General features: G+C 43.6%; 1 protein-coding gene across 5 annotated transcripts in view; it reads left to right on the top strand.

The window, feature by feature from the left end:
• The window catches only part of ak9 (adenylate kinase 9), a 168,314-nt gene that overhangs the window by 126,436 nt on the left and 25,080 nt on the right, over positions 1-16,798 (top strand). For all 5 annotated transcript variants that reach the window (XM_072246344.1, XM_072246331.1, XM_072246340.1 and 2 more), the window contains 2 exons: positions 4,358-4,559; positions 5,242-5,388. In XM_072246344.1, the coding sequence (XP_072102445.1) occupies positions 4,358-4,559; positions 5,242-5,388 (349 nt within the window). The remainder of the gene's footprint in view (positions 1-4,357; positions 4,560-5,241; positions 5,389-16,798) is intronic.

Here is a 16,798-nt window from a genome sequence, read left to right as displayed (position 1 = left end):
CTTTTCTCATTATAGCATTTTCTTTACCAAAAAGAACAATCCTAATTTCCACAGTCTTTCCACATCACCATGGGTTTTCAGAAGTCTATGTATACCACATCAACTACATTTCTGTGTTATTTCATTAAAAAACTATACCAAGGTAGTCAGACATGTTTCCCTTTAACAAATCCATTCTGGCTTTCTCTAATCAATCCATATTTCAATCATGGTACTGCTAATTCTGTCTCAGATTGTTGCTTCTCCAACTTTCCCCACCACCAAGGTAGACCCAAATTGGGGTATGTAGGGTGGGTGGTGGTATGTCAGACTTGGAATTTTAAGCTTTCTTCTTGTAATGGATGAATCTTGTAATGGTTTAGTCTAATTTATATACAACCTGCAAATTCTATCAGAGATTGACAAAATCCGAATGACTTTCAGAGTATCTATCAAAGTGAATTTCACAATTCAAGTAATACTCTCACAAATAAATGCATGGTACAATATCCTAGCAACACACATCAAAATTGCTGGTGAACGCAGCAGGCCAGGCAGCATCTCTAGGAAGGGGTGCAGTCGACGTTTCGGGCCGAGACCCTTCGTCAGGACTAACTGAACGAAGAGTGAGTAAGGGATTTGAAAGTTGGAGGGGGAGGGGGAGATCCAAAATGATAGGAGAAGACAGGAGGGGGAAGGATGGAGCCAAGAGCTGGACAGGTGATTGGCAAAAGGGGTACGAGAGGATCATGGGACAGGAGGTCTGGGAAGAAAGATGGGGGGGGGACCCAGAGGATGGGCAAGGGGTATATTCAGAGGGACAGAGGGAGAAAAAGGAGAGTGAGAGAAAGAATGTGTGTATAAAAATAAGTAACAGATGGCGTACGAGGGGGAGGTGGGGCATTAGCGGAAGTTAGAGAAGTCGATGTTCATGCCATCAGGTTGGAGGCTACCCAGACGGAGTATAAGGTGTTGTTCCTCCAACCTGAGTGTGGCTTCATCTTTACAGTAGAGGAGGCCGTGGATAGACATGTCAGAATGGGAATGGGATGTGGAATTAAAATGTGTGGCCACTGGGAGATCCTGCTTTCTCTGGCAGACAGAGCGTAGCGAAGTGGTCTCCCAGTCTGTGTCGGGTCTCGCGAATATATAGAAGGCCACATCGGGAGCACCGGACGCAGTATATCACCCCAGCCGACTCACAGGTGAAGTGTTGCCTCACCTGGAAGGACTGTTTGGGGCCCTGAATGGTGGTAAGGGAGGAAGTGTAAGGGCATGTGTAGCACTTCTGCCACTTACACAGATAAGTGCCAGGAGGGAGATCAGTGGGGAGGGATGGGGGGGACGAATGGACAAGGGAGTCACGTAGGGAGCGATCCCTGCAGAATGCAGAGAGAGGGGGGAAGGGAAAGATGTGCACAGTGGTGGGATCCCGTTGGAGGTAGCGGAAGTTACGGAGAATAACATGAAAAGCCTCATCCTGAGAGCAGATGCGGCGGGGACAGAGGAATTGCGAGAAGGGGATGGCATTTTTGCAAGAGACAGGGTGAGAAGAGGAATAGGCCAGATAGCTGTGATAGCAGATTCCCCTTCTCGCAATTTCTCCATCTCTGCCGCATCTGCTCTCAGGATGAGGCTTTTCATTCTAGGACGAGGGAGATGTCTTCCTTTTTTAAAGAAAGGGGCTTCCCTTCCTCCACTAGCAACTCTGCTCTTGAACGCATCTCCCCCATTTCACGTACATCTACTCTAACTCCATCCTCCTGCCACCCCACTAGGAATAGGGTTCCCCTGGTCCTCACCTACCACCCCACCAACCTCCTGGTCCAACATATTATTCTCTGTAACTTCCGCCACCTCCAACGGGATCCCACCACTAAGCACATCTTTCCCTTCCCCCCTCTCTCTGCATTCCGCAGGGATCGCTCCCTACGCGACTCCCTTGTCCATTCGTCCCCCCTGTCCCTCCCCACTGATCTCCCTCCTGACACTTATCCGTGTAAGCGGAACAAGTGCTACACATGCCCTTACACTTCCTCCCTTACCACCATTCAGTGCCCCAAACAGTCCTTCCAGGTGAGGCAACACTTCACCTGTGAGTCGGCTGGGGTGATATACTGCGTCCGGAGCTCCCGATGTGGCCTTTTACACATTGGCGACACCCGACGCAGACTGGGAGACCGCTTTGCTGAACACCTACGCTCTGTCCGCCAGAGAAAGCAGGATCTCCCAGTGGCCACACATTTTAATTCCACATCCCATTCCCATTCTGACATGTCTATCCACGGCCTCCTCTACTGTAAAGATGAAGCCACACTCAGGTTGGAGGAACAACACCTTATATTCCGTCTGGGTAGCCTCCAACCTGATGGCATGAACATCGACTTCTCTACCTTCCGCTAATGCCCCACCTCCCCCTCGTACGCCATCTGTTACTTATTTTTATACACACATTCTTTCTCTCACTCTCCTTTTTCTCCCTCTGTCCCTCTGAATATACCCCTTGCCCATCCTCTGGGTCCCCCACCCCTTGTCTTTCTTCCTGGACCTCCTGTCCCATGATCCTCTCGTATCCCTTTTGCCTATCACCCGCCCAGCTCTTGGCTCCATCCCTCCCCCTCCTGTCTTCTCCTATCATTTTGGATCTCCCCCTCCCCCTCCAACTTTCAAATCCCTTACTCTTCCTTCAGTTAGTCCTGACGAAGGGTCTCGGCCTGAAACATCGACTGCACCTCTTCCTAGAGATGCCGCCTGGCCTGCTGCGTTCACCAGCAACTTTGATGTGTGTTGCATGAAGTTCCACCATCTGCAGAATTCCTGTTGTTTGGTACAATATCCTTTTAGGATTTTCAGACTATGAATAGCCTGGACAGTATTCTGCCAAATAGATGGAGCAGGGGGATCCTGTTCAAGTTTAAGCTACAATGCTACCTCCCATGAAGAAACATTCTGCTGATGGATTGGTGAAAAATATTTTTTGATTATTTTAAATAAAAACAGAAGTTTCAGAATTGCTCAGAAGATCAAGTCACTGGGAAGAAAGAAACAGACTTAACATTTTGATAGAAGGTCATGGTCTTGAATTGTTAACACCATTTCTGTCAAAATCAGGTTTAATATCACTGGCATATGTCATGAAATTTGTTGTTTTACAGTAGCTGTACATTGCACTACTTTTAAAATAAAAACTATAAATTACTATAAGTATATAAAATAAATTGAATAAGTAGGGCAAACAGAGAGGGAAAATTACTGAGGTAGTGTTTATGGGTTCATTGTCCATTTAGAAATCTGATGGTGAAGGAGAAGCTGCTCCTGAAACATTGAGTTTGTGTTATTAGGCTCCTGTACCTCCTCCCTGATGGTAGCAATGAGAAGAGGGCATGTCCTGGGTGATGGGAGTCCTTAATGATGGATGCCACCTTTTTGAGGCATTGCCTTTTGAAGATGTCCTGGGTGCTGGGGAGACCAATACCCATGATGGAGCTGGCTGAGTTTACAACTTTCTGCAGCTTTTTGCAATCCTGCACAGTGGCCTCTCCATAGCAGATGGTAATGTAACCAGCCAGAATGCTCTCCATAGTACATCTGAAGAAACTTGCAAATGCCTTTTGGTGACCTACCAAGTGTCCTCAAACCCCTAATGAAATATAACTGCATTCGTAGCTTCTTTGTAATTGTATCAATATGTTTGGCCCTGGATAGATCTTCAGAGGTGTTGACACTCTTGAACTTGAAATTGCTCACTCTTTCACTTCTGATTCCTCAATAAGAACTAGCATGTACTCCCTTGACTTGCCCTTCCTGAAGTCTACAACTAATTCCTTTGTCTTACTGACGTTAAGTACATGGGTGTTGTTGTGACACCACTTGACCAGCTGATCTATCTCATTCCTGTATGCTTCTTTGTCACCATCTGAATTTCTGCCAACAACTGGCAAATTTGTGGATATTCTGTCACAAGCTATGTTACCTAACTTGTAGAGTTTTCCAGCATTCTGTTTTTATTTTATAGGTACAGCATCTATATTTTTGTTTTAATTTTGAACCAGAAAAATTGAAGTTTGTTTCAGTCCACCTATATTTCTAGACCAGGGGATCGCAACATTTTTTATGTCAAGGACCAATCCCATTAAGTAAGAGGTCCATGGACCCCAGGTTGGGAACCCCTGACTAGACTATTTATTTTTGGAATTTTCTATCTGCCATGGGTGGGAAAAAATTAAAGGAAAAGTGCATATGAAAGTTTCTTTCCCTCCTCCCTTCCTACTCCCCACCTCATGTCTCTTTCAAAGAACTGCTTCAGGATTGTGGCCAACATGTCATTAAGTCAGTTCCTTCTGCAGTTTTCAAGATACACGTGCTGTTTGTGTTACAGTGGCCAGGAAGTTTGCCAGTGAATTTGGACTTCGGCGCATTTCAGCAGGAGAAGCTGTTCGCACAGTTCTGACCACTCAGAGGAAGACTGCTTTGGCTGTTAATATTATTAAACATCTCAAACAGGGTTTGATCGTGCCAGATATATTTGTTGTAAAGTGTCTAGAAGTGTGCTTGATGGATGTCGTATGCAACACCAGAGGGTATGTCTCAAGTATGTCTAAAACATAGCTTATTCTTGTCTGTTTTATGTTCACTTATCTATTACGCATTCCGTCGAACACATAGAAGCAAGGAATAGCCTGTGTAAATCAGCTTTTCTTCGGGTGTAGATGAGGTTTGCTGCCCAAAACACTTGACTAGCTGGCTATTAAATAATCTGGAGCCCTTTATCACTTGCAAACTGCTCTACCAATTTACCCAAGTAAATGTACCACTTTTCTAAATATAGATGAACAAGAGATTTTCTTTACTTATCTCAGAAGTAAATATGTAATTAAGGGGCCTGACACTTCTTTAATATACAATTCATGTCAAGTTTTCTAAAGGCAATCGGTGCCATCATGGTGCCTTCAGGGATAGCAGCTCTGAAGAAGACCTGCCACAAAGAAAGTAAGGAGTCGTTCCCAAACTTGACATTAAATGGATTCTTTTGATCACCACTGTTCCCAGAATTAAGGTCCCTTCCCTTAGTCTGATACCTGATGTCCCACAATTCTGCCTTCGAAATATTCCAACCTAGGTCCCACCAAATCTCTGCCCCCAGTATTTTCTCCCACTATGCCTACTCTCCTATTTCATAAAGCTCTACTCTTTATTGGAAATATATGCCATATTTTAGACTATTTTTCCATAGCTCAAAACCATAATCTGTTTTCTTTATAGGTTTGTCTTGGATGGATATCCCGTAACCAGAGAGCAAATAAATCTACTCAATTCTTGGAAAATAATTCCTACTCGAATTATTGAGCTACAAACAGATATAAAAGAGATTTTGAAGAGGGGTTTAATTGACAAAAGGTCACCAAACAGGTAACAAACAGTAAAACTTTGGTGATGAGATGGATTTGATAACTATTATGAAGTGTGGTTAGATGCAGGGAAAAGATTAAAAATTGGTCAGTTGATTTCTCAGAGTTCTGGTTTATATCCTGTGGAGCTATCTTCATAGTACCCACTAAGTACTCTTTTCCTCCTGTTATTTCAAATATCTTTTCACTCAGCTCTAAACACATCCGTATTCTTTTTTTGCCAGCATTTTATAAAATATTTTTGCTTGTGTATATACAATAGCAAGACAGAGCAACTTTACTGGTTTTTAGGACATTGAGTGTCAGTTACACTCCCTGGTCTAGAGGTTGAATGTAGGCCTGACTGGAAAGGAATTGGCATTGGTTTATTGTTGTCACATGTACCGAAATACTGTGAAAAGCCTGTCATGCATACTGTTCAAAGATTAAATCATTACACAGTGTATTGAGTTGGAACAAGGCAAAAAAAATAACACTGCAAAATAAAGTGCAATAGCTACAGAGAAAAGGCGGTGCAGGTAAATTACAAGGTGCAGGACATTTCTGTCACAATTCAGTAGCTTTCAAGGTTTGTTCTTGGTGGTGGACAAACAACCCGATTTATTGAATTTATGTTACACCCTGTCACTGCTTTGTTTATTTTGTCCAGTCCTTACTTGCCCTCTCAATTAAAAGTCAACAACACTGTTGTAAACTTTAAGTCATATATATCCCAAACTGAGTAGCAATAGAAAATCCCTACTTTGTAGCACAGTAGTGAATAAGATGATTTGTTTTTAAAACAATTTTATAGCTTTACAGCCACTGTTGTTGTTACCAGAGCCCAGAAATTGAGTTGCAGGTGCTTTTAGCACCATTCAAGTTTTCCTGTGGCAAAATTTGTCCAAAACAAGCATTCATCAGTGTTAGACACAAGAGATTTTGCAGATGCTGGAAATACAAACACCTATGTCAGGATGCTGTTTGTTGACTATAGCTCAGCTTTTAACACCATCATTCCCACAGTCCTGATTGATAAGTTACAGAACCTAGGCCTCTATACCTCCCTCTGCAATTAGATCCTCAACTTCCTAACAGGAAGACCACAATCTGTGAGGATTGGTAATAATATCTTCTCTCTGACAATCAACCTTGGCGCACCTCAAGGATGTGTGCTTGGTCCACTGCTCTACTCCCTCTATGCCCATGACTATGTGGCTAGGTATAGTTCAAATGCCATCTATAACTTTGCTGATGACACATCCATTGTTGGTAGAATCTCAGATGGAGACAAGAGAGCGTTTAGGAGTGAGATGTACCAGCTAGTTGAGTGGTGTCACGCAACAACCTTGCACTCGATGTCAGTAAAACCAAGGAGCTAATTATAGACTACAGAAAGGGTAAGACAAGGGAACACAAACCAATCCTCATGGAGGGATCAGAAGTGGAGAGAGTAAGCAATTTCAAGTTCCTGGGTGTCAAGATCTCTGAGGATCTCACCTGGTCAACATAACTGTGCACTGTCTGGTATTGGGAGGAGGGGGTGCTTCTGCACTGGATTGAAAGAAGCTACAGAAAGTTGTTAAATTAGTCAGCTCCATCCTGGGTACTAGCCTCCACAGACATCTTCAAGGAGCAGTGCCTCAGGAGGGCAACATCCATTTTTAAGGACCCCCACCACCCAACACATGCCTCTTCTCATTGTTACCTTCAGGAAGGAGATACAGAAGCCTGAAGGCAAGCATTCAGCAATTCAGAAGCAATTTCTTCCCCTCTGTCTTCCGATTTCTAAATTGACATTGGATCCATGAACACTACCTCACTTCTTAAAAAAAAATTAATATTATTTCTGTTTTTGCACTATCTTTAATTTAACTATTTAATATCCATGGAAATACTTAGTTTAATTGACTTATTTCTTTTTCTATATTATCATGTACTGTATTGTACTGCTGCCACTAAGTTAACAAATTTCATGCTACAAAGAAGGAATAAGTTTACAGACTCACTTAAGTAGAGATAGGCATTCTGAAAATGATGTACCTGCCAGGAAGGGAGGTCTTATGTGCTAGAACTGACTGGATACTCACTAGAATTAGCTCTACCATTAGGGAATTGAACCCTAGTGAGGTAAAGTCTGGGTTACTAATCTAAGCTTGTTATGGTTATGTGAATTCTTAAGGTGAGGTGCCACCTTCTGTTCACTAAAGTCAAAAAACATGTAGATGGTATTTTCTGAATAAAAAGCCCTGGTGACCTCTGTTGTAACTGCAATGAACAGCAAATTGAGAAAAATGGTATAAACTTGTTGCTGTCAGTTACCAGAATTGTAATTATCTAGTTGTCAGATAGCATGTATGAAAAAGCAAAACAGAGTCTATGCTGCAGATCAAAGAACATTGTTTTGGATTTCTTGCAGTTTTTTGAATTTCATGCCCTCTGACAATAGTGTTAGATCATAAGACATAGGAGCAGAATTAGGCCATTCAGCCCATCAAGTCTGCTCCCCCATTCCATCATGGCTGATCCCAGATCATACTCAACTCCATACACCTGCCTTCTCGCCATATCCTTTGATGCCTTGAACGATCAGGAAACTGAACAACTTCCCCCTTAACTTCTTCGAAAAAAGTGACAAAATGGACTTTTAAGATCGTAAACCAGCGGGTTGGTGTTGTGTCTCCCACTCGCTATGAAAATGGGGGACACCTCCCTCTCCCTTGCCAGGGAGACAGAGAACCTGTAGGTGTTGAATTTGAATGAAATGCGAAGCTTTTGGAGTAACTTTGGTCTGTGTCTTTGCTATTGCTTAGCACATGCTTAGGCTCGGTGATAGTACCGATATGCATTTATTTTTGCAGGCAGGGGGGAGGAGCGTCATTGCTCGCTGCCGCTTACGTGCGGAAGAGGTGAGCGGGGGGGGGGACTTTAGGGTTCTCACATTTAACTGTCGTTCATTCTTTGGGGCACTTCTCTGTTTTCGTGGATGTTTTGTGAAGAAAAAGCATTTCAGGATGTATTCATTTCTCTGACATTAAATTTGACATTTGAACCTTTGAAGAATTCTAATAGATTTGTCAGGCAAGATTTCCCTTTACAGAAACCATGCTGACTTTGACTTACTTTATCATTAATCTCCAAGTACCCTGAAACCTCATCCATATTAATAGACACCAACACTAAGGTTAGGCTAATTGGCCTATAATTCCTTTTCTTTTGCCTTCCTTCCTTCTTAAAGAGTGGAGTGACATTTGCAATCATCCAGTCCTTCGGGACCATGCCAGAATCAAGTGATTCTTGAAAGAACAAGATTAATGCATCTGTTATCTCTTCAGCAACCTCTCTCAGGGCTCTGGGATGTAATCCTTCTGGTCCAGATGACTTATCCACCTTCAGACCTTTGAGTTTGTCTAGCACTTTTTCCTTTGTAATAGCAATGACATTCACTCCTGCTCCCTGACACTTACAGACCTCTGGCACACTGCTGGTGTCTTCCACAGTGAAGACTTTTGCAAAGTACTCATTAAGTTAATCTGCCATTTCTTTTTCCCCCATTACTCCCTCACCAGCATCATTTTCTACTAGTACAGTATCAACTGTCACCTCCTTTTTACTCTTTATATAACTGGAAAAACATTTTGGTATCCCGCTTTGTATTATTAGTTAGTTTGCCTTTGCATTTCATCTTTCCCTTATAGTTTTTTTTAGTTGCCGTTTGTTGGATTTTAAAAGCTTCCCAATCATCCAACTTCCCACTCACCTTGTATGCCCTTTCCTTGACTTTTATTCAGTCCTTAACTTCCCTTGTCAGCCACGGTTGCCTAGCCCTGCCATTTGAGAATTTCATCTTCTGAGGGACGTATCATTCCCGCGCCTTGTGAACTATTCCCAGAAACTTCAGCTATCTCTGCTCTGCCATCATCTCCGCCAGTATCCTTCTCCAATCCACCTGGGCAAGCTCCTCTCTCATGCCTCTGTAATTCCTTTTATTCCATTGCAATAATGATACATGTGACTTATGCTTCTCTCTCTCAAATTGCAGTATGAATTCAATCATATTATGATCACTGCCTTCCAAGGGTTCCTTCACGTTAAGCTCCCTAATAAGATCTGGGTTATTACACAACAGCCAGTCTAAGGTAGCCTTTCCCCAAGTAGGCTTAAGCACAAACTGCTCTAAAAAGCCATCTCGTAGGCATTCAATAAATTCCCTCTCTTGCGATCTGACACCAACTTGATTTTCCTAATCCTCTTGCATATTAAAGTTCCTCATTACAATTGTGTTATTACCCTTATTACATCCTTTTCCAGCTCCCTTTGCAATCTCAACCCCATATATTGGCTACTATTTGGAGGTCTATACATGATTCCAATAATGATTTTTTTACCCTTTCAGTTTCTTAACTTTACCCACAAAGATTCAACATTCTCTGACCCTATGTCACCTCTCTCTAAAGATGTAATTCCATCTCTTATCAACAGAGCCACACCACTGCCTATGCCTTCCTATCTGTTGTTTCGATACAAAGTTAAGCTCCCAACTTTAGCCTTCTTTCAGCCGCAACTCAGTGATGCCTACAAAGTCATTCCAACCCATCTGTAACTGTGTTACTGAGACACCCGTTACAGCCGCTCCTTGGTAGTTAATTGCAGAAAAGTATGTTCTTTGTTGTTGTTCTTTGTCTGTAAGCTTTTGAAGAACTTTGAGCGATCAACAGTCACTTTTGTGGGTTACTAGTCTGGTCCCCTAACATTAGCAGAGTCTACGTTTAAACAGTCAGAAGACCATTAATATAACCTGATATGCTGCTAGTTCCACTGAATCTGTCCACAGAGTTGCTGCGTGGAGCTTCACGATCAATTTCATGTCAGTATTGATGGAAAATATGTATATGATGCATTACAAGCAATGTGATCAGGTGCATACTGGATGTGGGGAAAATGTCAGGATGTTACCGAGAATCATGCACAAAGTGCCATTTAATTCTTCAGTTACCAAAATTATGATCACCAGAGTGATTAGCTATGAATCTAACTTGGATCATATAGTTTTCAAAAAGGCACTGTTTCTACTGTTCCTTATTTAATAATGATTTACTGAATTAGTTAAATTTAAATTCCCCCAACAAACTTACAGTAGGTCAATGAAAAATCCAGGCATCTGGGTACTAATTCAATAATTTAACCATACCTCAAAATCAATATTCATTTTGTTGTGACCAAGGGCTTTAAATTTCTTTATATGTTAGTGCAGCCTGAAATGGGAAACAAGAGCTGGAGATATAGTATATTAGTAAGAAACCAAATATCTACACTCTGTCCCCAAGATAACTAAAGGGGCACCTAATCAAGAGTGCTAAGTGATGTACCAGGTGTCTCCTGCTTTTTGAATGTTCGCTTTACGAAAACTCGCTGTTACGAAAGACCTACACTAGTTACCTGTTTTCACTAACAGAAGATGTTTTCGCTGTTACGAAAAAAGGCAGCATGTACCCCAAGCAGCCAAGCTTCTCCCCCGGAACTGCATTCTAACCGGCATTGCTTAAACACGTGCCTGTGAGCATCTGTGCTTTATGTCGATTTATTTTGAGCATCCGTTAGCAAGATAAGTTCTAAGATATCGGAAAAGCCTATAAGAGCTCATAAGGGTGTTACACTTAGCGTAAAACTCGACATAATTAAATGTTTCGATCGTGGTAAACGAAGTAAGGACAAAAGTGAATTTGGCTTGTGGAAGTTGACGAAGATGACGTTGAAGAGGTTTTGGCATCCCATGACCAAGAACTGATAGATAAAGAGCTGATGCAGTTGGAAGAGGAAAGGATAACAATCGAAACCAAATGCAGTAGCGAACTGACCGAAAGTGAAGTCGTCCAGGAACTGAACGTGAAGCAACTGCATGAGATTTTCGCTGCAATAATTGCAGAAAAGTATGACTTTAATTTTGAAAGAGTACGTTGGTTTAGGGCATATTTGCAAGATGGTTTGAGTGCTTACAAAGAACTGTATGATAGAAAAATGCGAAGGCTAAGCAGTCAAGCATACTGTCGTTTTTCAAGCCTTCCACATCAGCCACAGCAGACAACGAACCTCGACCTTCGACATCGAGGCAGGCAGACATAGAAGAAGATGACCTGCCTGCCCTGATGGAAACAGACGACGATGAGATGACACCCCAGTGTCCCACCACCCCAACCCCCAGGCCGCAGACCGGTACATTGCTAATGGAAAATGCAGCGGTAGCCGGGACGCACCCAGCACATCTTTAAGAAAAAAAGCCGAAATAGACAAGCTAATTAATTAGGTGCCGCCCAGCATTTACGTGCCGGGCTGCACCTAATTAATTAGCTTGTCTATTTCGGCTTTTTTCTTAAAGATGTGCTGGGGGCATCCTGGCTACCGCTGGACCGCTGCACCGCTGCATTCTTCGCAGCAATGTATCGGTTCGCTGCCCGGAGGTTGAGGACCACTGCACCACCCCAACCTCCGACGACTCAGCCTTACACACCATCAACAGTGTGCTCGCTGTCTTACCGATTCCCGTAAGTGATACTACACTGTACATACATTATTTCTACTTTATATAGGCTGTGTATTTTTATGTGTTATCTGGTATGATTTGGCAGCTTCATAGCTTAAGGGTTACTGGAGACAGTGCTTCTGCCGAGAACGCTTGCGTGAGATTTTCGCTATGGAGAACAGTGCGGCAATGATTGTAGGAAAGTATTTCTACTTTATATAGGCTGTGTATTTATCATATCATTCCTGCTTTTCCTATATGTTACTGTTATTTTAGATTTTATGTGTTATTTGGCATGATTTGGTAGGTTATTTTTTGGGTCTGCGAACGCTCACAAATTTTTCCCATATAAATAAATGGTAATTGCTTCTTCACTTTACGACATTCTGGCTTGCAAACCGTTTCATTGGAATGCTCTACCTTCGGATGGTGGGGGAAACCTGGTACTGTATTCAGAATCAGAATCAGGTTTAATATCTCCAGCATTGTTGTGAAATTCGGTAACTTTATGGAAGCAGTACAATAAATATAGAGAAAAATACTGAATTGCAGCTATATATGTCTATTAAATAGTTAAGGTAAAAATAAGTACTGTAATGCAAAAAAAACAGAAAAAAAGTAGTGAGGTAGTGTTCATGGGTTCACGTTCCATTTAGGAATCGGATGGCAGAGGGAAAGAAGCTGTTTCTGAATCACTGAGTGTGTACCTTCAGGCTTCTGTACCTCCTTCCCAATGGTAACAATGAGAAGCGGGGAAGTCCTGGATCGTGAGGATCCTTTAGGATGGATGCTACCTTCCTGAAGCACCATACTTTGAAACATCTTAGATACTACAGAGCTCCCCGTAGGATCACAACTTTGTAGTGGTTCGGGGGGCTTGCATGTCTCATTGACCCTGAGAGCTACGCTGGCGGGAGATTCGTCTCCTGGTAGGGCTACCCAAGCTGGACAGGTCAAAGGGTAGAGGCCAGACTAAGAGTGATCTACTGGTCCTCCAGTTTGGGGGTTGGGCACAGGGCTAACAACCCAGTACTGAAAAAGACTTTTGTTACGGAAACAGCAACAGAAGGAACCAAAACTACTGGGTGTGATGGGCTTTCAGAGTCATCAGTAGATACTTGTATAAATGACAGTGGTGAAAGCCGAAAGGAAGCCACTGGCAGGAAGATGGAAGCTCTGAATGCCAAATGGAGGACCAAGATAGGATTTTGGAATGTGCAAACACAGGAAAACTTGCACAGGTTACATCAGAGATGAGACGTTACAACCTACATATACTTGGAATAAGTGAAAGTAGATGGACAGGATCAGGGAGAATCAAGACCAGTACTGGAGAGACAGTGCTGTACTCAGGAAGGGATGACAACCAACACTGTGAAGGAGTAGCCATCATCCTAAAGAAAAGAACAGAGAGAAGTTTAGTAGAATGGAAACCTGTCAATAGTAGAGTCATCGTGATTAGAATGAAGGGGAAACAGATCAACACAACTATCATCCAATGCTATGCTCCAACAAATGACAGTGACAAAGAAACTAAAGATGAGTTCTATGAACAATTACAAGCCGAGTTGGAAAACACGTCAAGACATGATTTGAAGATTGTGATGGGAGATATGAGTGCAAAGGTTGGAAATGACAGGACCATGGGGACAGAAGGCTGTGGCATCATGAATGAAAATGGAGAGAGACTGTTAGAACTTTGTACTACCTACGACCTTGTTACTGGGGGGACCCTCTTTCCATATAGAGACATTCATAAGCTGACTTGGTACTCCCCTAATAGAAGAGATAGAAACCAGATAACAGTGGATATGTGGCAAGCTATTAAAAAATGGAGAGCCCTAAAAAAGCAGGTCATGGAAGCAAAAGCTAACAGGTTGAAAGAAAGGTACAAATTGCAGTACCAGGAAGTGAACCAAATAGTGAAGAGGAAGACGAGAGCAGACAAACGGGCATTCATGGAAAATCTTGCAAATCAGGCAGAAGATGTAGCTAATAAAGGGGTGCAAGGAAGGATGTACAAGATCACCAAGATAGTCTGTGGCAAGTACCGAGGAACCACCGATGCACCGATCACAGACAAGCAGGGGTGGCTTCTAACAAGAGAAGCAGAGCAAAAAGCTTGATGGGCAGAGCACTTCAGCGAAGTATTAAACAGACCACTGCCAACAATAGAGGCTGACATCCAAGAGGCAGAAGTTGATCTTGACATTAGTATTGAACCACCAACCAAAGGAGAAATCATTGCAGCCATTAGATCTGTGACGAAAGTACACATAGACTAAGATATTGACTGTCCTGTGCTATCACCAGTGGGATCAACAGTTGATCTGCCACCTGTCTTCAGGAGAGAGAGATAAGTAAAGACAATGGAGCAGCATTTGGAAATGTTACTGAAGAGACGGGAGAGCTTAACGGAAGGAGACAGCGGTCTTGGAATTGTCAAGACTGGATCCTCTTTGAACCCTGAACTGTTTGAAGTGATGGACAGGCGATACCCCAGCAGGGGCATAAAAAGGGACAGGTTCGCTAAGGCGACTCACACACGACACCAAGAGGTAACGAGACCCTGGAAGCGGTGGGCCTCCCACAAGTCGGTGGGAGTCTTTGGAGGGCTGGTCGCGGGACCAAGCCAGAGACGCACAGGGTGGAAAGGAACGATTGGCGGGAATCTGGTGTGTGTCCACCCTTGCCTGGGTGCCCGCTGAGGAAAGATCGTATCTGGAAACGGAGGAGTCACAGTCGGTGACCTCAGAAGACATTACAAAGGGCTCGCCCAAAAGCTGACTGTGAAGAAAATCGAAGGTCTGTGTGGAAGCCGTTTGAATATTCATTCGTTTTTGCTCTCTCTCTCCTTCCCCCCACTGTTCATCGCCACGGCAGTGATTACTGTGGACTGAACTGAACTCAATTGAACTGAACTTTGCGTCACTTTGAAACTGGTCATTTACCCCTAGACGACGATAGCGCTTGATTGATCCTATTATCCTATTTCCGTGTACGTGTGTTTATTCTTTGCTAACCTGTTGCATTTATATCCTTACTATTAGAGTACTGTGTTGCTTATTTCTTTAATAAAACTTTGTTAGTTCCAGTAATCCAGACTCCAACTGAGCGATCCATTTCTGCTGGTTTGGCAACCCAGTTACGAGGTACGTAACATAAGTGGGGTTCTCGTCCGCGATTTTGAACGCTAAATTTGGGACGGAGTAAATTGATTGGGTTAAAATTCCCGAAAGAAAGAAAAGACAAACAGCAGAAATGGAGATTGAGGAATTTCTAAAGACGCCGACCTTGGAGGCATTAGACGATGCCAGGAAAGCGGAATTGGCAGCTGTGGCCAAACGGTTGAATCTTGTTAAGGGGAAGTCGACAATGAGGAGAGAGGAGATGCACAGAGCTATCGTAGAGCACTATGTATCTAAAGGTGTGTTTCCCCAAGGGGAGCTGGAGGTGGTGTCTATTGAAAAACCTGCTGGAGACGCGGTACAGGTGCAGCTTGAAAAACTGAGACTCGAGCACGAGTTCCGGGTACGGCAGTTAGAACACGAAGAGAAGCAGTTAGAAAGGCAGGAGAAAGAGAAACAGTTAGAAAGGCAGGAGAGAGAGTTAGAAAGGCAGGAGAGAGAGAGACAGTTATAATGGCAAGAGAGAGAGAAACAGTTGAAGTGAGAAGAAAGGCAGTTGGAGCAAGAGGAGAAACAGAGGGAAAGGGAATTTGAGCTGGAGAAGTTAAAGATAAGGGCAGAGCAGGGGCCCGTGCCGAACCAAGGTGGAGGGTTCCGGGCGACCCAGGAGGTTAGGCTGGTTCCCCCATTTGACGACACTGATGTGGATCGGTACTTTCTCCATTTCGAAAAAGTTGCTACAAGTCAGGACTGGCTGAGGGATAAGTGGGCTGTTTTGCTTCAGAGTGTACTGAAAGGGAAAGCCCAACAAGCTTACTCAGCTTTGTCCGCGGAAGATGCCCAGAGGTATGAGGTGGTGAAAGAGGCCATCCTCAGGATTTATGAGTTGGTCCCGGAGGCATACTGGCAGAGGTTCCAGAATGCGAGGAAGCAGTGGGACCGCACGTACTTAGAGTTTGCCCGTGGGACGCAGACATATTGTGAGCGTTTGTGCACCTCAAAGGGGGTAGATGGGGATTATGACAGACTGCTACAGCTGATCCTGATTGAACAGTTTAAAGGTTGTGTCCCTGAGGGTATGAGACCCTACCTAGATGAGAAAGAGGCAGCCACGTTAGCCGCAACTGCTAAGTTAGCGGATGAGTATGCGTTGACGCATAAAATGAAGTTTGTCCAGAGTAAAGGCTACCAGAAGGGTAGTCAGGACGTCAGGGAGAGTCCGCCAGAAAAGTCAGAAAATAAGCCGGGGACTAGTGAGAAGGATAAGGTAGACCGGGAGCAGTCTGGTAGGAAGTCTCCTGGGGTCGTCTGTTATAATTGTGGGAAAGTCGGACACTTTGCATCCAGGTGCTTTGCCCCAAAGAAGGAGAGGGGAAAAGGAAAAACTGCGATTTTGACTGGCTGTATTGAGCTGGTAAACGAACCGCTAGGAGAGGACAGGTCTGCCAAAGTTCAGGAAGGGCGCAAGAGGTTTATCTCGGCTGGATTGGTGTCAGTGAAGGAGGGGTTAAACCCAGTTCCAGTGCGGATCTGGAGAGACACGGGAGCATGTCAGTCATTGATATTGAAGAGTGTATTAGAGTTTAGCTCAGAGACCCAGACTGGGAAGGTCAAGGTAAAAGGTATTGGGGAAGGGACAGAGGCAGTCCCTTTGCACCAGATACACCTACAAAGCAACCTGGTCTCTGGACTAGTCACGATCGGGATGAGGCCCGAATTACCGATGAAAGGCGTGGAAGTCTTGCTCGGTAATGATCTCGCCGGAGGAATCGTGTTCCCAGCCG

The sequence above is a fragment of the Mobula birostris genome, chromosome 2 (genome assembly GCF_030028105.1).
Source record: "Mobula birostris isolate sMobBir1 chromosome 2, sMobBir1.hap1, whole genome shotgun sequence".
Taxonomy (NCBI): domain Eukaryota; kingdom Metazoa; phylum Chordata; class Chondrichthyes; order Myliobatiformes; family Myliobatidae; genus Mobula; species Mobula birostris.
Note: the sequence above shows the minus strand (reverse complement) of the source record. Positions and strands in the feature narration are given on the sequence as shown.